The sequence below is a fragment of the Mus musculus genome, chromosome 9, assembly GCF_000001635.26.
Source record: "Mus musculus strain C57BL/6J chromosome 9, GRCm38.p6 C57BL/6J".
Classification (NCBI taxonomy): Eukaryota; Metazoa; Chordata; class Mammalia; order Rodentia; family Muridae; genus Mus; species Mus musculus.
In genome coordinates, this window is record NC_000075.6 from 72,324,688 (window position 1) to 72,346,355 (window position 21,668).

Here is a 21,668-nt window from a genome sequence, read left to right on the forward strand (position 1 = left end):
TTAGCTATATAATTTTTGGCACTTATTATTAGTTGTTGAATCTTCCTTGCATTTTTGATGTAATGCTTATTGGTTCTTTTCTTGGAGCAATTAAACCTCCCTTTGAGCTGAAAATGTTGCTGCAACATTGATACCTGACTTTTAGTAGCAGTGCTTTTGTTGGAATCAGAAAGCCATCCATGTCTGCACTGGATCTGATGGTGGTGTCAGGTTTTGCCAGCTCACTGAAAAGCTCAGTGCATTTGTACTTTATCGTGTTTGCACATCAGGTATTTCCCATTGTAACATTGTTTTTAGTTTTTTTGTTTGTTTTTTGGGGGTTTGGTTTGGGTTTTTTTTTTTTGGTTTTTCGAGACAGGGTTTCTCTGTGTAGCCCTGGCTGTCCTGGAACTCACTCTACTGTAGACCAGGCTGGCCTCGAACTCAGAAATCCGCCTGCCTCTGCCTCCCAAGTGCTGGGATTAAAGGCGTGTACCACCACTGCCCGGCCTATTGTAACATTCTTGTCTGTCATGTTCAATTAATCAGAAAATTAACTTATGGAGGGTTTGGTTTGGTTCTTGATTTTTTTCAAGACAGCGTTTCTTTGTGTGACCCTGACTGTCCTAGGACTTCCTTCATAGATCAGACTGGCTTTGAACTCAGAGATAAACCTTCCTCTGCTTCCAAGTACTGGGATTAAAGATGTGTACCATCACCTCCTGTCTAACTTCTGTTTTTAATTAGTAGAGAATGTGAAAGTAGAATTTTCCAATAAATTTTGGGTCAGCTGTATTGTGAGTGTGATTCTACAGATCTTTGAAAATTTCCAACAAGATCTTCTATTCTGGAATATCCTTAAACATTGTTCTGTTGGTTTTTCATATGATTTTTCCTCAAAATTTGTTAACTGGTATATTTGATAAATACCAGATTTACAAAATTAAAGAGTTTTATATATTAAAGTAGAATTTCTCAGAACTTAGCAAAAACATAGTATGCATCCTTTTCCAATTTACCTGGCTACCAGACACTTTATTTGAGAAATAGCTATTATTGAATCTTTATTAAACAGAATTCAGGAAGCACTATTCATACTCTTTCATCTTTGGGTTTTAATTTTGAAAGACAAATAAAAAGGGGAGTATATATAAAGAAATCTCTTATTACAAGGCTTTCAATTTTATTTGCTCAAAATTACTTGCTCACTTACTTCTGGAGTGAGATACAGATACAGGAATGAATGATAATCAAGGTGTATTGACCCTGCATCTAAGCTGTGTAATTTATTAACTCTTCACAACTAGAGTTGTCTTAACTTGCCACACATTTCGGCTTTGTTTGTTTGTTTATGGGATAGACAGCAACCAATAGGGGTCAGGCTGTTAATCAGGAGGATAAAGAACCCTTAGTGTACTTACAACTTGTATGTTTATGAAAAATTGGAAACCATAAGTAGGAGAGATGATAAACTTGAAACTGAATTTATATTACTCATACACTGTTAGGTTCTAAGAACAGTTGATTCTGTGCCTTTAATATTTTTGAGGACCTTAGATTGTATTATATCAAGTAATACTAATATTTATATATTTGTGTGTATGTGTGTGGTATTATATTTGCACAGAGGCAAGAAAAGGGCATTGTGTGTTCTCCTCTGTCAATTACCTATTTCTTTGAGGTGGGTGTTTCCCTAGAACCGAGGCTTTCTTAGCTAGACTGGAAATTAGCAATCTCCTATTTCTGCCTCACTCAGCTGGGACTATAGGTATGTGTAGCACGTTATGTAGTTGCTGGTTCTCATCCACCATGCCATCTCTCTAGCCTCCATGACAGCTGATTTTAGAACCAACAATGCAGTTTATATAACTTGTTTTATTTTATTTTATTTTTTGAGATTTATTTATTTATTATATGTAAGTACACTGTAGCTGTCTTCAGACACTCCAGAAGAGAGCGCCAGATCTCATTACGGATGGTTGTGAGCCACCATGTGGTTGCTGGGATTTGAACTCAGGACCTTCAGAAGAGCAGTCAGTGCTCTTAACCACTGAGCCATCTTTCCAGCCCATAACTGTTGTTTTTGAAAAAGTATCTCATATAGCCTAGATTGGTCTCCAGCTTTTCATTCAGTGGGAAGAAAATGTCAAGGCATCAAAGGACATAAGTGGAAGAAATTTTTAAAAATTTGTCACAGTGAGGACCAGTGTGGTAGTGATTATTGGAGATATAAAAAAGAGGGAAGTGTGTTTGCCAGGTTTTATTAATATATTGTGTGTGGGGTGAAGGCATAACCATTTTTATTCTAAGCAGTTACAAGAATGTTTTCATATTCCAGACTACAGAAAAGACTAAAGGAAGATCAGAATTGAGAGGGTGGAAGCAGAGAATTAGACGTAAAATGTAAAGTTCATTCTTATTCTTGACAGTTTGAAGAGTATATTAGACATCAAGCATTCTCAATGCAGTGAGAAAACACAATGACCAAGGCAACTTACAAAGTATTTAATTGGACTTAAAGTTTTAGAAGGTTGAGTCCATGATGGAGGAATAGCATAGGAAGCAAGCAGTTTGTTGACTGGAATACCAAAGAGCTCAGATTTTGATCCACAGTAGGGGTAGAGAGAGAGAAACCGACAGAGAAAGACAGATGAAAACGTGAGAGACTGACTGCCTGCATGCTCATGTAAACCACAGGAATAATATTAAATACATGAGTATACGGCATTTAAATTATGGACTGAGATGTTAGTTATAGAGAAAAACATTTCTGGTCAGTAAACTCATGTGAACTCTCTTACCAGCTTGTTTAGTTTCTGATTCTTAACTACATTTTCTGTTTTAATTCATCCTTTTTGAGTATACAATAAATGGATTTGTATTGTTTGCATTTGTAAAGACAATCTAGTGTACCATGCTTATAAACTAACCTTAAGATGAAACTAGAGCTATAAGATCTTATTACATACCTCTTTGAGTGTTATAACAGTTGTCTTCTTTTAAAATATTTTTTAAAATATTAAAACTTTAAAAAAAACTCTGTGGATGTTTGCCTTTATTTAAGTCTTGTATACCATGTGTATGCTTGGTGCCTGTGGTGGACACAAAAATGCTTCTGTTGGGAACTGAAGTTGTAGTTATGTACCACCATATGAGTGCTGAAAATTGAACCTGGGTCCTCTGGAAGAGAATCCAGTGCTTTTAACTGCTGATTCATCCCTTTAGCCCCTCTTTTAAAATACTATATTGACATGTAACAGTTGTACACTTTGAGGTATACAGTGTAATAATTTGGGACAGTTACATAGTGTGTAATAAAAAAATCACAATAATAACATTTTCCCCAGTCCTTTTACTCATACTCAATAACCATGGTGACTAATGGCAGCCATGTTGGACAGCACAGCCACAGAATACTTTCTCATTACAAGAAGTTTATTGAAGAACACTGTTTGTTTATTTGGGGGGGGGGGTGTTGTCCAGTTTGTTTTAGAGAGGTCATTTCATCTACCTATTGACCAATGAAAAATAGCAAAAATTTTAAAGTAACATTTAAATTTTTTATATGTATGTCTGTGGTTTTATATATATGCATATGATGGGAATTTAACTTGGGTTCTCTGGAAAAGCAGTACGACCAAGTAACTGCTGAGACATCTCTCCAACCCACAAATAATGTTATTTTCTACATAAAAAGATAGTGTAACTAATGTTAGCAGTACCAGGTCTTTAAGCACTTGGCTTATAAATAAAAGACATTTCACGTGATAATTACTAGGATTTTCTCTGTCTTGGTTTTTTGAGGCAGTATCTCACTATATAGCTTTGGCTGTCCTGGAACTCATTCTGTAGTCCAGACTAGCCTCAAACTCAAGCGGTCCACCTGTCTCTGCCTCCTGAGTGTTGGGATTAAAGGTGTGTCCCACCTTGCTGGCTAGGATTCTCATTAGAATCTTTTTATATAATTTTCATAATTTTGTTTGTTTTAAAGATTTATCTTTTATGGTTGTTTTGCTTTCATGTATGTCTATACACCACATGCATTTGTTGCCTGCAGAGGCCAGAAGTGGCTCCCCTAGAACTGGAATTAAAGTTGTTAGCTACCCTTTTTTGTACTGTCAGTCAATCCCAGGTCCTCTGGAAGAGCAGCTAGTGCTCTTAACCAGTGACCATTTCTTCAACCCTCAAAACTTTCATGTTTGATTACTTCATAGCAAATAATCTTGAGATCCAATACTAATAAATGTTTTTAAAATGAGATGATTCTTTGATTTTTTTTTTATATACTAAAGATTCATTAAAATTAAATTCAGAACTTAGGATTTGTAGCTATAGAAATTATTTTCCTTTTTTTCTAATAGAAAAAGGGAATACATCGTTGCACCAAATGCAGACTGCAGTTTTTGACATGCAAGGAAAAAATGGATCACAAGACTCAACATCACCGAACATTTGTAAAACCCAAGCAACTGGAAGGACTTCCCCCTGGAACAAAAGTGCGTTCAAATGCATGGTGTTCTGTCATTTGTAGAACTAACTCCTGCCTAGTTCCATCTATGGAGCAAAATATCTTAGAAAATAACTTCTGATTTTCATTAAGACTAATTTTATATTATACTGCTTTTTTAATATATATATAAAGAAAAGCGTGTTTTGAGTTCTGTGTTGGATGTATTCCTTCATAAAAAGTGCAATTAAACTATTTCATTGGTCAGTGGGTTATTTCAATACTGTATGGCTATTTGAACTTTTCTAGTTAGTAGTATATGTATTAGTTTTAGTAGCTATATGCTAAGCTCATTGATATCAGGAATTATTCTTTCATTTATCTCTGTACCTCCAGCTTTTTTAGAGTGCCTAATGCTACAGGTTGCCAGATGTTTCTTGAAGTTGTTATTGCTGAGTCTACTCTCAACGAAGCAAATATTGCTGCTGGACAGCATTGTGAGCAAACCCTTGTCTGACTGTAAATTGATGATTGTAATTTACTGTTCCCTTTTTGCCTTATGTACATCTGTTTTCTCTGACCTCTTTATATACAGTCAGCTCTTGAATATTTGCTCCAGTGGAGGGAAAACAGAGGCATGGATAATCCAAAGTGAAACAATACCCAAAACATTTATATTTGCCTTTGGGTACTTACCTTTGAATGTGGGTATGTCTTTTATTTGAATTGACTAAATAATATAAAGCCATGCTCTGAAGACTTAGAGCAAGAGGAGCTAGCCAGCATCCTTCCCTGCAGTCCATTCATTTCATGCTGGGACTACACATGCAGAATACTAATGTAAGCAGTGCAGTCCTCTCATTTCTTCCTATATTAGTAGTAATAATATTAATGATACTAAATGTTTTTCTAGCACCTTAGATTGGCATAATTCTAAGTGTACTTTTTCATATAGTCTTACCTAATTCATACAACAATAAATGTACTAAAGTCAATATTACCCTATGTAGTAGATTTGAAGAAGCTTAAGATTCAGTTACTTTTGTAGCTAAGAATACAGATTTAACCTCAGGATTTTTTTGATTTTTAGTCAAGTGTTTTTGCACATTACACAAGTGTGTGAGTTAGTACGATTTCATCATTGGCTACTCCTCAGATGTGAGGGGATATAATCACACGATTAGTGAAAATGTTGGGAGGTAATTGCATTTTCATTGTCAACCAAAAAATGTAACAGAATGTTTCTGAACAGTAAATAATAAACCTTACTAGTTCTTTTAAAGACTTAAATGTTATATTCTTCTTATAGTATAATGAATTGATACAACCACTTGCCTAAATCTCAGGCAGTGTGCTACAGAAAGAATAAGTCACTCTCCTATAGACATTTACTTGATAATATAACTTTAAAGGGTAACAGGCCTTTAGTTTACTTTTTTCAGTCTTTTATTACTTATGATTTAGACTTTATGGGAATAACTTTTAGTCATATCACAGCATAAATATAACTGAAATCTGATCTTATATTCATATAATTTCTTTTAATCTTATTAATAACTGTTAACATACAACTGATTATGATATCAATTGATATTTTAAATGAGCTAATACATTTAATTGGTTGAATATTTAAAGCAAACAGATGACTACACTCAGTTACTTTATCTGTGTTTCTAAAAAGCACTTAATATTCAGCTTATTTTATACAGTGATTAATTTTTTTAAGGAAAATTTTTTTCTTCATTTTTAAAGGTTACTATTCGAGCTTCAGTTGGACCTCTTCAGTCAGGATCTTCAGTTACACCTTCTATCAGCCCAAGCACTTCTACCCTCCAGCTCTCACCTCCAGAGCCTGACAATGTAACTGCTAAAAATCACGTGAAGTTGACTACAAGTACACCAAACACAACCATATCTGACCCCAGTAAAGCTAATGAGACCAAGTCTAATGGCAGTAAATCTAAAAACAAGTCAAAAGTCTCCAACATGCAGAAGAAACAAAGCACATTGTCTAGTAGTAATAAAAAAAGCAAAGTAAACACAGCACTAAGGAACTTAAGGTAATGCCTCACTCTGATACATATTCCCAGTTTAAACTCAAGTATAGCAACATGCTATTTCATAATATCCCTCTCTTGACTATTTTTGTTTTAAAATATATTTTTTATTTCTCCACAAGGTTACGTCGGGGTGTTCACGAGTGTATTGAGTGTTCTTCTGAAGTAAAAGATTTTGCAAACCATTTTCCTACATATGTCCACTGTAGTTTTTGCAGATATAACACTAGCTGTAGCAAAGCCTATGTAAATCATATGATGAGGTAAGATGAGTTCAGTGTTTTGTCTATTATAATCACAATTGAAGAAGCTTTTGTTTTGAAAACAAATTATCTGTATTAGAGGCCTTGTTCTCTGATATAAAAAAGCAAATCAAGAAATTACTGTATATAATGGTTAATTAAGCCCAATGAAGTTAAAATAAATTTGTAATTATTATTCTTTTGGATTTATATAGTCCCTGAAATGGTTATTTTCAAACATAAATTTAAATGTTTTAAATATATTTAACTGGCAAATCGGTGTATTCTTATGGATGTCATTCTCTTCAAATCAGTCAAAGAGACTTGAGGATTTTCAGTGATGCTGGCAACATCATTGGTTTTGTTTCCCATCCCCCCATCTTTCTCTGTAATCTATCCATTTCTCAGCCATCTGTATGTCCATATCTAAAGCTGTATGTGCTTATATCTATTCAGTGAATGTCATGATGCTACTTTGGAATTTTTTCCAACATTGCATTTATTCTGCATTGGGTACCCAACATTTGCTCTATGATAGTGTAGTTCTCATGAGCCACGTGTGGATATTATTACAATTGTTGTTATTGTTGTTAGTAGTAGTCTTATTGAACACATTATTCTTCAAGGGTAGACTTTTAAAAACTGTATTTTAAGATTTTGTTTCTATTTACATGTGTGTGTCTGTCTGTCTGAATCTCTGCCACATGTGTATGGGTGCCTGTGGAGATCAGAAGTAGTGTTGAATTCTCTGCAGCTCGTTATTGGCAGTTGTGAATTGCCTATTTGAATGCTGAGAACTGGAGCCTGGGTCCTCTGAAGAGAAACAAGCACCATGGATTTTTATTTTATATTTTTATTTCAGTAGTCAAAGTTGTCCTCATTTCAGTGACCCTGATAGATTGCTTTTCAGAATGATGCTCTCGTGGGTTTTTTGTTTGTTTGTTTTTTGTTTTATTTTTGTTTTTCTAAATAGAATTCATGTATATCTAAGTTTCTTTTAGGTCATAGGTCATATCTTGGCTTTCATGTTGCTTTTTGATTATTGTCAGATACTGCTTTCAAAGGTCATCCCACCTTTTTAGGTGGCTTCAGTACTTTCCCCAATTTCCTGTCTTTGATCATCAACCTGGTCTCCTGGTTCCAGCATTTACATCAATGTTTAATTCTTCTCTCTTAGCTAATAGGACCATTTGAATGCATGCCTATGCTTCGTTTCTTTGAATTCCCACTAGTTTATGATGTTCAGCAACTATTATCATCAGGGTCATTTTCAGTTTTGTTATGTTTTCTCATTTACTCTTTAGTCATGCTCACTTGACATAAAGGCCACCATAATATTTGAGCCCTTTCTCCTTTCCCCTTTTCTTTGTATTATGTTCAATTCTGAAATGTATATGAGATTCATACCAATCTCACTTTATAAAATAAAATTTCAGTGTGTTTATGTTTTTGTGTGCATATGCACGTGCATGTACATGTCATATGTACTAGGGAGTTTTACTAAGGTTATTCACAGGAGCTTGGGTGATATAATCAGTCTTCTTATTTTTGTTGAGGATTATTTGGCTATCTGAGCTCATTTGTGCTTCCAGATGTAGCTTAATATGTTTTTGGGTTTTTTTGTTTTGTTTTTGTTTTTGCTTTTGTTTTTTCTGATTCTCTGAAGAATAGTATTAGAATCTTTATTGGATTGAATTGAATGTGTATATTTCTTTTGGTCAAATGGCTATTTCACAATATTAATTTTTCCAGTTTATTAGCATGCAAAATCTTCAGGTTTCTTCCTCAACTTGTTATGTTTTACAGTTTTAATTACAGGGGCCTTTGCGTCTCATTGTCCCGGGAGTTGCACAGAGACTTTACATACTTCTTTAAGGCTGTTAGACTAGCAAGGTTATTTCCATGCCTGAGTTCTTTTTTTCTCAACATGTTTCCTTTTTCTTTATTTTTTTAAAACTTTTTATTTAAAACAGGTGTTTTCACTGTGTAGCCCAGATGGCTACAATTTAAACTTCTCATGTCTCAGCCTCCCAAGTTCTAGAATTACAAGGTGTGTGTGTCATCACATCTGGCTTTCTCCCCCTTTTTTTAATATGCATAATTCAGGAATTTGTCTTTCAAATCTAGGTAATACAAAGGCAATATAAATTCTTTTATTTATAACTAGGGGTCAGATAGATTAAGTTGACTTAGATATCTTAATGATGCAAATTTTAGATATATTTGAAAGCCACCAGAAAAACCTTAAAGTGTAATTTTGATCTTACTTTCCTAATAAGTAAAAAAGCAAAAAAGGTATTCTTGTCTGAAGGAAAATAATTTTTAAATTTTATTTTTAAGGTAGTATTTGATTCATGTATTTTATGAATCAGACAGTCTTAGACTCATTATTCAAAGGGAATAATTATATATACAAATAATTTTGAGTCTTCTCAACTTGTTTATTGAAAAAACTTTATTCTTGTGATACTATTATATGTATACATATTAATTGTTTACTAATACTTTCACTCAAGTTGAAGAAATAACATTTCAACTCCTGAGAATATGAAATCTATGGAGAGTATTTTCTTAATTTGCTGCAATTTTTCTGAATACGCAGCCTGTGTTCTATGGAACCCATTTACCTGGGCTTGCATTATAAAGCATCACTGCCAGAAATTAATTCAGCAGGTTTGTGGTAATCTGAGAATTCACATTTCTAAATACATTCTCAGGTGATGCGGGTGCTGTTGTGTGTGACTTCCCTTTTAGAAATAACTGTGGTAACCTAGCCCTGGCTTTCTAATACGAGACAGAGTTAAAAGGGCGTACACAACATATGGTCATATGGCTAACAGTGTAGTTAGTGACCTTTCTGTTCTGTGCTGAGGGAGACATTGGTTTATTTTAGGAGTCCTCATTTTCATTTTGTTGCTGGTAATCTAAAACACTCACATTGAAATATTTGACTTTAAACATGTAAACAGCAGCCTCTAGCTCAATTTTTGAAATTAATTTAAATCATTTCAGTTCCTCCCTATTTCTGTAAGCACACTAAGACTTTGAAGTAGTATATTATTACTCCTAACCATAATATAGTGAAAATATATATAAAAGTATAGGTTTATAGTTTTTTATATAACAGTGAGGTATTCATCATGAATATGCTTAGGGAAATATATGTCAATAGAGAATATATTAAAAAAAAAAAGACTTTCAGAATACTAGGATTCTGTTCCCAGTACTCATGTGGCAGTTTCCAACCTTGTGTAACATCTGTTCCAGGGGACTCAGGCTCTTCTTCTGGACTCCATGGGCACTATGGACACAATGCACACATATTGGTGTACAGACATACATACAGACAAAATGCTCATATCCATAAAATAAAAATTTAAAACAAAACAATACAAGGATACAGTCACTTGTGGTGATATATCCTTTTAGTTTCAGCTACTCCCAGGTTGAAGAGGGAGGCCTCTTTGGCCCATGTTTTGAGACCAGTATATAGAGATCCCATTTTGAGAGGAAAATGGAAGATTATAATGAATTTAATAGAAACTCAAGTATAGACTTTAAATGTTTTTATAAATAACTTACTGTCCAGTAAAAGTATTGTGGTAATAAATACATATCATTTTCATCTTTTCAGCTTTCATAGTAACCGTCCAAGTAAAAGATACTGTATATTTAAGAAGCATTCAGAAAATCTCAGGTAAACAAGTAATTTTTGCAAAATCTTTCTGTTGAACAATGATTGTGATTTACTTTTTTCTTATGTGTTATCTTTATTGAGCTAGAATACCCATACTGTGTTAGTTACTTTTTCTGTTCCTATAAGTAACTGACATGCATCTTAAGGAAGGATTTCTTTTGGCTCAGTTCTAGGGTACTCTGTTGTGGTTGGGAAGTCAGGTAGCAGGAGATTGGGGTGCCTGGTTAAAATTGCGTCTGTACTCAGGAAGCAGAGCCCGATGAATACTGTCACTTAGCACCCTTTCGGGTTTTTTTGTTTTTTTTATTCTGTCCAAGACCCCAGCCTTCCATTAATAATCAAGATTAACCATTATATACACCATGTTCTTCATGTGTTTAAAATGTAACCTTGATAAACTATATTATGTTCAGCTGTACATCAATCATCATAGTATGTGTACATTTCAGTACTTAAAACAATATTCCGTTTATTAGCAATCATTCCCATTTCCTTTCATCCCCCTGCCCATATCCAAGCAACTATAAGTGTGTATTCCTGTTGACTAGCCCATTTTGGGTGTTATGTGAATTACTGAAATGATATTCTATGTGTTCCTTAGTCACTGCCTATGGTTCATCCATGATGAATAATATATCAATACTTACTTAAATTGATGAGTAGTATTTTTTATACAAATACTATAGTTTATCCATTTCATTGATTTTAATTTTGAGGTCAAAATAAATAATGCTGCTATGAACATTATTATTTTTTACAAATTTCTCTTTTGTGTGTAAGATTAAGTTTGCTGGGTTGAATTTTAACTTCCTTTTGAGAAACTGATAGACTGTGTTTCATCATAGTGCCACTGTTACATACTCACTAGTACTGTGTAAGAATTTTTGCAGCAGGGCGTGGTGGCACACACCTTTAATCCCAGCACTTGGGAGGCAGAGACAGGCGGATTTCTGAGTTGGAGGCCAGCCTGGTCTACAACGTGAGTTCCAGGACAGCCAGGGGAACACAGAGAAATCCTGTCTTGAAAACCAAAAAAAAAAAAAACCACAGAATTTTTGCATCTCTTCTAGCACCTGCTACTTATTTTCTATTACATGCACTCTATACTTGATCTTTGTCAAAAAGCCAAGAAGTGATATTATAGGCATTCTAACAGATACAAAATGCTTTGTCATTGTGGTTTGCTGTAACTTTTTTAGTTAAACGAATGGCTAGTGTGTCAGTTGGTTGCTTGTGACTAGATGTTACAGAGTTGTGTTACTGTCACTTGATATCAGAGATATGTCATAGTACTCATGGTAACTTCATTGTATAGTGACAGTTGGGGCCCACATGAAGTACATGACCATTGTAAAATGAGAACAGAAAGAAAGCTTTCCCATATCTAAATATCACAGTCTTCTATGATCTGTAGGAATGGAAATAATGTTATAAGCTTTTTAATATTATGTATTATTGTGTGTGTTTGCATACATGTGCCCCCATGCTACAGCACATATGTACATATCAGAAGACATTTTTTTTGTTTCGTTTTGGGTTTTTGGTTTTTTTGGTTTTGTTTTTGTTTTTTTGAGGCAGGGTTTCTCTGTATAGCCCTGGCTGAGTTGTAGGTGAATCAGCTGCATAGCTTGAAACTGTCAGGTAGTTAGGACTAATCTTGTAAGAACTTGAATTAATACACTGAACATGGGATTTATTTCATACCTAATTCTGATTTTTACAAGCTTTGTCTTAAGTAGAATAATTAAGCTAATTCTAGCTAAAGGGATGCTAATTATAGCATCTACTTTTAATTATTGTACAATTTAGATAAGATAATGATGTCTGAAACCAGCTATACAAAGACTTACTGCTTTACTATGATATTGTGAAGTGCTTAACAGCAACTGTTTTAAGAAAGAAGAGAATCAGACTAGTTGGAGCCTCAAAATCAGGTGAAATGGCATTAAAAAAGATGAGCTGAGAGGATACTAATTTGGGAACTTTTAGTTTGTTTTATTAGTATAGCCTGTAGATGAAAATACACAATATAGTAGAGTTTCAGGGGAGATAGTATGAGATAGCCTACTTTTACATCCAAAAATATTAGTACTTTATTATGTGTATGGGTGTTTTACCTTCACACATTCCATATATGTACCATGTTTCATGCCTCATGCTTGCAGATACCGGAAGATGGTGTCTGCACCTTTGAAACTGGTTTTATAGATGGTTGTGAGCCTCCATATGAGTGTTAGGTATTGAATCTGGATCCTCCAGAAGAGCAACCAGTACTCTTGCTAAGCTATCTCTCCTGCCCCTAGCTTCATATTTTTTTACTTTAAATTTTTTGTTTGTTTGTTTTCTAAGGCAGGGTTTCTCTGTGTAGTGATGGCTGTCCTGGAACTTGCAATGAAGACCACACTGACCTTGAATTCAGATCCACCTGCCTCTGTCTCTTGAGTGCTGGAATTAAAGGCTTGTGCCCCCATGGCTGGCTATTTCCCATCTTCAAACATGCATATTTTGTTGTTAAACTGACTGTAACAGTGCTTACATTGCATGATAATTTTTTTAACCATAAGCAAAATAATTTATTAAAGAGATTCTAAAGAATTCTACAGTCCCCTCAACGAATTTCATCTAGAATTAATAAGAGAAACAAAGTCATTTGAAACCAACTTTGGTCTTCTTTAGTTTGACGTACTAAGTGTCTTGCTTTCTCTGGGCCTAAATTTTCTTTACCTTTTCTTCAGCATATGAACTTTCCCTATTAAAGTCCCAAATGTAACATTTGAAACCTCCACATTTTCAAAATCAAGAAATTTGAGTATAATTTTAAAATTCATAATTATCACATATTTCATTTTAAGAAGTGCAGTAATCAAGCTTTGGAAAAGAATAGTTTATCTCCTGACAGACAGGCAGGGAGACTAGTTAATGATGCTGCCATGTTGAACTATTCAGGCATGTATATTCCAGTATCTAACTAGCTATTTTATGCAATTCAGCATTTAGTGAAGATTGGACTACTTGTGATGAGTAGCATCACATAGCCTGTATCTGATAGTGGCTGTCATGTGATCCATCTTTGGAGCCTTTACATTGTTCTAGTTTTTATCTTTGACTAAATGAAAGCCTAGATTGTAAATTCCATTGGAATGTGGGCTATACTTCCTTTTTGCTCACCAATATAACACCTAGCAGTTTGGTATCTAAAGAGAGCCTTCCTTATTCAGTATATATTAAGTGAATGAGTGCTATACCTCACTTTTTTATGTGGCTTGCCTACATTAAACAAGCTCATAGCAGAGCCAAGACCAGTGTTTGACTCCTAGCTTTTTTCAGTTGATACAAGGAGTGAATGCTCTTAAAACATTATTACTTTTTGGGGAGGAAGTACAGGGAATGAACTCAAGACTTTGAGTATTCTAGGTTGTGCTCTACTTCTAAGCTTTTCCTTTATCTTTGAAACATGAATGTTTTACATACATAATTTGGACATAGGTATGCCACTTTCAAACTTATATAGCAAAGTGGTAAGTTATGACACACACCAAAAAAAAAAAAACCCATAAAAAATAGTATTGAACCTATGTATAGTTTCGTAAAAAAAAAAAATAAAAACCTTTCATTTTATTTCTATTTTTTTAATAGGGGCATTTCTCTAGTGTGCCTTAATTGTGATTTCCTAACTGACGTTTCTGGCTTAGATAATATGGCTACACACTTAAGTCAGCATGAAACTCATTCTTGCCGAGTTCTAGTAGAGCAAGGTATGTATACATAGCTGCTGTTTCAGATACTTTATACTTATTATTATTTTTGGAAAGCCAAAATGTGGGTTCTTTACTAAGTCATTTTATTTCACTAATCATTGTTCATATGCTTATGTAAATATGAAACTTTTCTTCTGATTTCAGTTTCTGTTTGTATCCCAACTTCTGAACGTCTTTCTGAGTAAGTGTAATATTTATTAACTGAGTTTTTCTTTGGTGGATTTTAGCACGATTGCATTCTTAAGTATGCCTTTAATAGAAATGAAAAATACTGGTCTTGTTTTTAATTTTAAGCTGCTTGTTGAAATAGGTTCCTGCTCTGTGGAGCTCATGACTTGGTGCAAGAGAAGTTGGAATTTCCTAAATTCAAAGTTCTGAAATATTACTTACACATAGGCAGTTACACAAGTCCATGATACCAGTGCTGGTTTCAGCTTGCGCATGTGTCTAGACTCCTGTTCTGCCTCACCTTTGTGTCAGATTCACATGTCTTAACATGTCTTTTTCCCCGCCTCCATTTGTCTCTCTAAAAATAACTTACTACTGTGTTCTTTTCTTTGCTTAAAATAATTTGTGTTTTCACTGCTCTATTTGCTGCCTAAGTAATATATTCCAAGTACTATAGCTGTTTACCTTTTTGTTTGTTTTGTCTTCTCTCTTCATACCTTATGCCTTGTGTTTTTAGGCCAGATGGTTGTCTTTTTCCTCATTCGTTGTCTGTCATTGTGCTATTTTTCTTATTTTTCAGATGCAGAAGCAGCCCAGAGATTTCAAAACATGTCCAGGGTGTACCTGGACAGTGTCCCCTTCGATGGACACAAGTGCTGCCTGTTCTCTCTTTCCCAGGAATGAGAATGAACTGACTGTGGGACCTGCTCTAGGTTCTGGCTTCCCATCAGACTGAGGCTGATCTGGCCAGAAACAGCCTCAAGGCCCACCAAATAAGCATAGCTCCCATTGGTGGCTTTGGCTCTTATTTCTTAAGCTTATGGGCAATTGTGAACAAGAAAAGCCCATCAAATCAATGCTTTGATACCCAAATTATGATTTAGTCATTTTGGCTGCTGCTCTTAAATGTTCTTCAAGCACAAAGGCAGTCTAGAACATCTAGACACCCTGGTTACGGGGAGATAATGGCTGTCTGGTCCTCAGAAAACAGTTCTCATTGACATGTTCTAAAATTGCAGTTATTTTTACTGTCATTCAATATACATTGTCCCATATTAAGTATAATTTTAATAAAATTCTCAGATTCTTTTATTTTTTTTTAATTTAAATCTGATAGCTTCATCTCTATTCTCTGAATTATTAATGTCTGGTTTTCTCTTCTAAAAGTTTAATGGCAGGAATCTCTTGAGTTCATGTAGTTTACCTGTTTTTAGCTCTTAAGTTTAGGTATTGTTTAGACCATTATGCCCTCTTCTTCTGTCTCTCTTTGAGGACTACTAATCCAAGTAATTGTGAATTTTAAGGTATAACAAACTTGTGAGACTTCTTGGAAATTATAAAAACAAGTTTTAAAATAGCATTTAATATTAATGAGCCATTAATATCATTTCTTTGGGTAAAAATAATATTAAATATACAATGTCACCAATAATCCAGTTTTTTCCCACTTACATATTAAACTTGTCTCTCTTTTTTGCTAGCTACATTGATCAATTATTTTGATCTATTACTTTCATAGATCTTTATTTGTTTCAGAAACTATTTTCTAATGAATAGTGTTTTTATAAAATTATATTTTATCCTACATGTAGGAGCATTGCTTTACTGCTATGTGCGTCTGGTGATTGGCATGTCTCCTGAGAATATACCCATTTAGTAGGTTTGTGTTCTCTTCAGCCCAACTACAAAAAAGCCTCTGTTCTTGCAGGACTGATTCTTAGATTTTGGAGATGAACAAAGTGCTTTTCATAATCTTAGCGGTCAGATCAGCAGACTCTGAAGTTATAGTTTAATCCTATGTTTCTTGCATCTTAAAAATATTTACCCATCCCATTATCAGAACTTCATTTCTGCTTTTGGACCATATTCAGATGACCACTTCTTATTTTATTGTGTTCCTTGCAATTAACAAGAAAAAAGAGGTTGAATCCATTTGTTTTACGCTTCTGAACAATTTTGTACTATATCTGAAAGCATTTCTAAAAACCTTAATAACAGCTTCTTGTTTTTTAGCGGACTTGATACACTGGTCTTTATAATTTTTTATACTTTATAATTAAAAAAATAACTAGAAAAAAGGTTTCTTTCCATTTTTAACATTAATTCTTGATTCATTTTGAGATGAGAGGATGTGTTCTTCCTTGGTCCTGGCTGAGTATGTGCACACTGCCACCACTTTCACAGAACTGGGTTTATAATGTGTACCAACTTCATTTCTCTTTCTGCTTGTGGTTTTCTTTCTTCCTTTTATTCCTTTTTATAAAATTTTAAAATGCAACAGTCTTGTTTTGTAAGTCTAACCTGTCTTTACCATTAAGTTTAAAAACTAGTTTATGTACTGGTCACATAAAGCCATCATGTCTGTGTGCTTTTGAGTTACAGTTGAATAAAAGGTGTAGTTTGTATACTTTCAATCCATTGCCCTTTTGAAATTTTTATAGCTTTGCATTCTTAACCATTTTTTGGAATAGCATCATATCTCTTGGACTTCATTTGTCCATTCATAAAATATTTATTAAATATGTACTTCATGCCTGGCTCTGTTCATAGCCTAGAAGTTCTGTCCTTGTGGAATTTACACTTGAGTGGTAAAACAGACAATTAAATGTATAATAAACAGCATGCTAGAGTGTGGTCAATATTAGAGAAAAAAAATGAAGTATAGAACAAGGATTAAAGGAAATATAAAGTGGGATTTAGAAGGGTGCGGGTGCCATTTTAGTTTTGGTGATTAGAAAAGATCCTACTGAGGGCAATGACATTGGAGTAAAGATCCAGATTTGGAGAGGAAGTACAAGGTCTGGATACTAACTTGCTTATGCCTAAGTGTCTTTTTCTTCTTCTTCTTCTTCTTCTTCTTCTTCTTCTTCTTCTTCTTCTTCTTCTTCTTCTTCTTCTTCTTCTTCTTCTTCTTCTTCTTCTTCTCCTTCTTCTTCTTCTTCTTCTTCTTCTTAAGAGGAGTTGAATTCAGAATCTGGCATATCACTCTTCCCAAAAATACCAACAGAAATTCTTGATGAACACTGAGAAACTAAATGCCCATTTTACTTGGACCAGTTTAATACTATATGTATTCTTATAAAGGGTATCCTCTTGTATACAAATAAACGCTGACTGGCTCCATATCTGTGCTGTTTAGTTCATTTCCAAAATTTATATATGGTCTGGAGGAAAATTTTTCAAATCAAGGAAATATAAGTTAAATGTAGTTTTAGTCCTAGCACTTAGGTAAAAAAGGCAAGTAGATCTCCCTGAGTCCAGGCCAACTATGTAATGATTTCAAGGCCATCTAGGGCTACATAGTGAAACCTTGTCTATGAAAGAAAAAGATAGGGGGGAGATTCATTCATGTGATTTTCTTTTTTTTAAATTCTGTATGTGAATATCTTAGAGAATTTTGACCTATCTTTCAATATTTATTTGGCATTAATCTCTAATTGTTTATTATTTATTTATTATTAAAATCTAATAAATCATGTAATCTCCTAATACATAAATTTATCATTTTTCTTCATTGGATATTAAAAAATAAATCATATTAGTACTTGGTTTAAGATTCCTAGAAAATGCTGAATTGCATATAAGGTGTAGTATATAATTAAATGCTAGCAAGTGAATATATGTTGTCCCACTTATTAGAAAAAATTATATCCTTGTTATATTTATAAAATCAAAGTTGTGCATAACAGAGGCAAACCAATTATTAATTATTTCTGCCTCTTTAGGTACAAAGGATGCTTTTATGCAAGGGCATGGCTACCTTAGTATCCTTTTGAGACTTATTTCTAGACTTTACACCATATGTTTTAAATTTTCTTTAATTTTTTTACTTTATAAAGTTCTACTTCTTCCCTGTGTGGCTTCCAGACTTGATTCCTAGCTCCACATTAATCTTTCTCAGACCCTTAAACTGCTTCTATGAAGTAGTAGAGTGTAGATATTGTAGTGGATTGTAGAGTTTGGAGTTCCACCTTTTTTTTTTCTCTTATATGTGAATGGTTCTGGTTAGGTTACCTGACCTCTCTACTCCGAATCCTCATCCTCACAATGTAAATCACAGAAGAACCTGTTTATAGAGCTTGAGGGAATTAAAGGAATTGCTTATGGTCTCTGAAAGTACATAACACACAGGAGATAGTATGAAAGTGACCATATGGTTGTTACTGTTGTTAAGTCAACATCCATGGTTTTATGTTGGTCTACATTTTACTGAAAATGAATCTTCCTGATTTTTAACCCATTTTTCATTCTAGCCTACCCATATTATTTCAAAAATCATTGCTGACAATTCTCTTTTTTAAACCTGTATACTAAGTTAGTGTTGTAGAACGTTTGTCATACCGTTAGATTTTGGTATATTTAAGTGCACTACATTATATTTTGAGGAAATATTTATGAATGCTCTATGTTCATTTTAGATATTTAAATTTTATCGCAATTTTCCACTAAATTATACTGCCTTATCCTTGACTACTTTATGACCCATCTCATACTTTGAATGCACTTGTGATTTTGTGATCCTCCTGCAGCAGTACTCTTACCAGCTTGGTATTTGACTAGCTAGACAGGCTTACTGCTCCTTTCTGTATCTTTGAAATATGAGATCCTAGTGATCTTAATCTTCCACACTAAAAATCTGTTTTATCTGCATCATTGTGATGGATGGTGCTATGAAAGGATTTTATGCCTGAAATAAAGTAGACAGACACAGGCATAGATCCTAATTAAATAGTCTGTAGCTTCAGTAAAATTTAGCCCTTGTTAAGCCTCAGGTTTCTTATCACTAAAAGAAACATAGTAATTCTTTATAGGGCAGCTATAAACAAGTAGAAACCATGTATGGAAGGAAATCAGTGGGTCATGTTACTAACTCAAATAATTCACCTTAACATTTAAATTATTTGGCACTGGAGAAACTAGGCACTTAGTAAATGTACATTGTTGCCACTGCTACCTCAGCTGCTGCTGTTTCTGCTTCTGCTCCTGCTGCTGCCCCAGCTGTTACTACTTCTGTTGCTGTTATTTCTTGATGACAGGAGACCCTGCTGACTGGATATCTGTGGAATCTCATGGCTGAGAGTTTTAGTGACAGTCCATCTGTACTGTAGTTATTTATAGTTTTGACTTACAGTTCAGTTTTGCAGTATATTCTTCTCAACTACTGGGTAATTGACATCACAGTGCTGTAATTAAATATTGTGCAGTTTTCTATCACCAGAATTGCGTATGATTCTGTTTGCTTTGTCTAAAGACTATGGAACAATTCTGACTTATTGTAAACTAGTACAGAACCCTCTCTGCTTAGAAGGACATCAGTCCTTTTGAGCTGACATTTTCTTCTGTAAAGACAACCTTTTTATTAATTGACATCAAGTAGGCATTTCCAGAATTCCATAGCTGCTTATCCAACCCAATTTAATGAATACATGGTACTGGTGAGCAGTATTTTTATTCTTCTATCGAATGCAGAAGTCATCTTGAAAAGTAGCACATGTGTTTCTAGTTTTAGGTCATAATTGAACTCAGCCATGAAATTGTTGTTGTTCCCCCTTTTCTCTGTCTCCTCTCCATGTGTTCTCTAGGGTGCTTATATAGACTCAACTGTATAAAACAAAACTGAAGTCAACTCTTGTTTTATTTTCTGAGATGCTTGTCCATGCTGAAAAATTGAGAATAGAAAGATCATTCTCACCCAGTGTGGTGGTATGTGCCTTTACTCCCAGCACTCAGGAGACAGGCAGACAGATCTCTGTGAGTTTGAGGCCAGCTTGGTCCACTTAGTGAGTTCTAGCAATCCAGGACTACATAGTGAGATTTGTTTCAAAAAAGGAATAAGGAAGAAAGGAAGTCTCTTAGCCTTCTTCATGGCAGAAGAATCCATGGTAAATACATTATCTATAGCTCAAGCTTGTAAAGAGAGTCTAGTTCATTGAATAAAATATACTATAAAATACCTTTTGAGATGGCTTTCAGTAATTACTTAGTTCTGAGTGTGATTACTAAGTCTGTGCTAAGCAGAGACCCCACTATCACACTGCTGTGGTAAATTAGGTTGAAAGTTGTGTTTGTTTTGTAGAGTTAAATGATGTAAAATGCATTTATAGATACAAATATGTTTACTATTCTTTATTAACCCCTTGAATTTAAAGACTACTAGAGAGAAATAAAAATCAAAAACTGAATTTTCTTGAATTCCTCCATCTAATTTCACAATCCCCGAGTACTGACTTTTATGCTTAGCATCAGTGGTACTCAGTAGCTGTTTCATGGTCTGGTGCAGGCAATTTCCTATATACTCACGACACTGATGCTAGTTACCCACCTTCTGTACACAAGGCTGCCAGGAATTGGAATTGTAAACATTACTGAAGGGTATGGTCTGTGTCCCTAAGGTAGTATAGAAAAAGGGGCCAGAGCAGTAAAATAGGTAGTCTACACTGAAACCATGTTCCTCACAGGGATACATAATCAGCTGATTTCTATGATTTTTGTATAATACTACATCAAAAGTAATCCAAAAAGCCTTACATTTGAAAATATTTTTTAAAAAGGCACTCTTACTAAATCTGTGGGTGTGTGGTATGTAAGGAGCTAGTTCATTATTTCTTATTAATTTCTGACCTCATTTGGAGGGCAGTTCTGAACCTGGTCATAATCCATGTCTAAATGTCATATTCATTTCATATCCCGAAGTTAGTGAGAGGTAAGAAGAAAACTAGGCTCATCTGTGACACATTCATTTTGGGCTCTATCCTTCTGTGAACTTCTATATGGTGACTGATATGAGGTACTGGGAGATCTTTCTAGATCTCAGTCATTAAGATCACAAACCAAATCTCAAGCAGTGTTTCCTTATCAAAGTAGATGCATTACATATATGGGCTTTGTGGGAAATTTCATGTCATAGGTATGAAATGTGCATGAAGCTAAAATGGTTTCTGCCAGCTTAGACTTCTTCCATGACTTCCTATAATAAGCAGGGAAGAGTGAGAGACCAAGTGGGATGAAAAGATAAATTAACTTCTTGTAGTTCATCCATTTAAGGCCACCTACCAGTCTCTTCCATTGATTTTGATTGATCTTCCCTAAGACTAGCCTTTTTTTCTCTAGTATGAAATGATCTATTCATTCTCAACATGAGGGCTTGATTCGATCATCTAAAGCTAGATGATCCATTGATAAGGACATTCTTTCACCCTTCTGGTACGTACAGGACTTCATTATAGGTGATAAATCAAGAGTGGGATTCCACAGACGGGGTGTGTGTGTGTGTGTGTGTGTGTAGCTATTGGTGGTCTAGTTTTTGTTACATTTTTGCAC

General features: G+C 34.4%; 1 protein-coding gene across 13 annotated transcripts in view; it reads left to right on the top strand.

Annotated features, from left to right (window-relative positions):
* Positions 1-21,668, top strand: part of Zfp280d (zinc finger protein 280D) — an 89,162-nt gene that overhangs the window by 50,070 nt on the left and 17,424 nt on the right. For 7 of the 13 annotated variants that reach the window (NM_146224.5, NM_001311105.1, XM_006511125.2 and 4 more), the window contains 6 exons: positions 4,341-4,475; positions 6,179-6,486; positions 6,606-6,746; positions 10,360-10,422; positions 14,059-14,177; positions 14,325-14,361. In NM_146224.5, coding sequence (NP_666336.3) covers positions 4,341-4,475; positions 6,179-6,486; positions 6,606-6,746; positions 10,360-10,422; positions 14,059-14,177; positions 14,325-14,361 — 803 coding nt within the window. Of the gene's footprint in view, positions 1-4,340; positions 5,267-6,178; positions 6,487-6,605; positions 6,747-10,359; positions 10,423-14,058; positions 14,178-14,324; positions 14,362-14,928; positions 16,009-21,668 lie in introns of those variants that run through there. The other 6 variants (XM_006511120.3, XM_030244339.1, XR_003947882.1 and 3 more) reach the window with 3 other exon arrangements.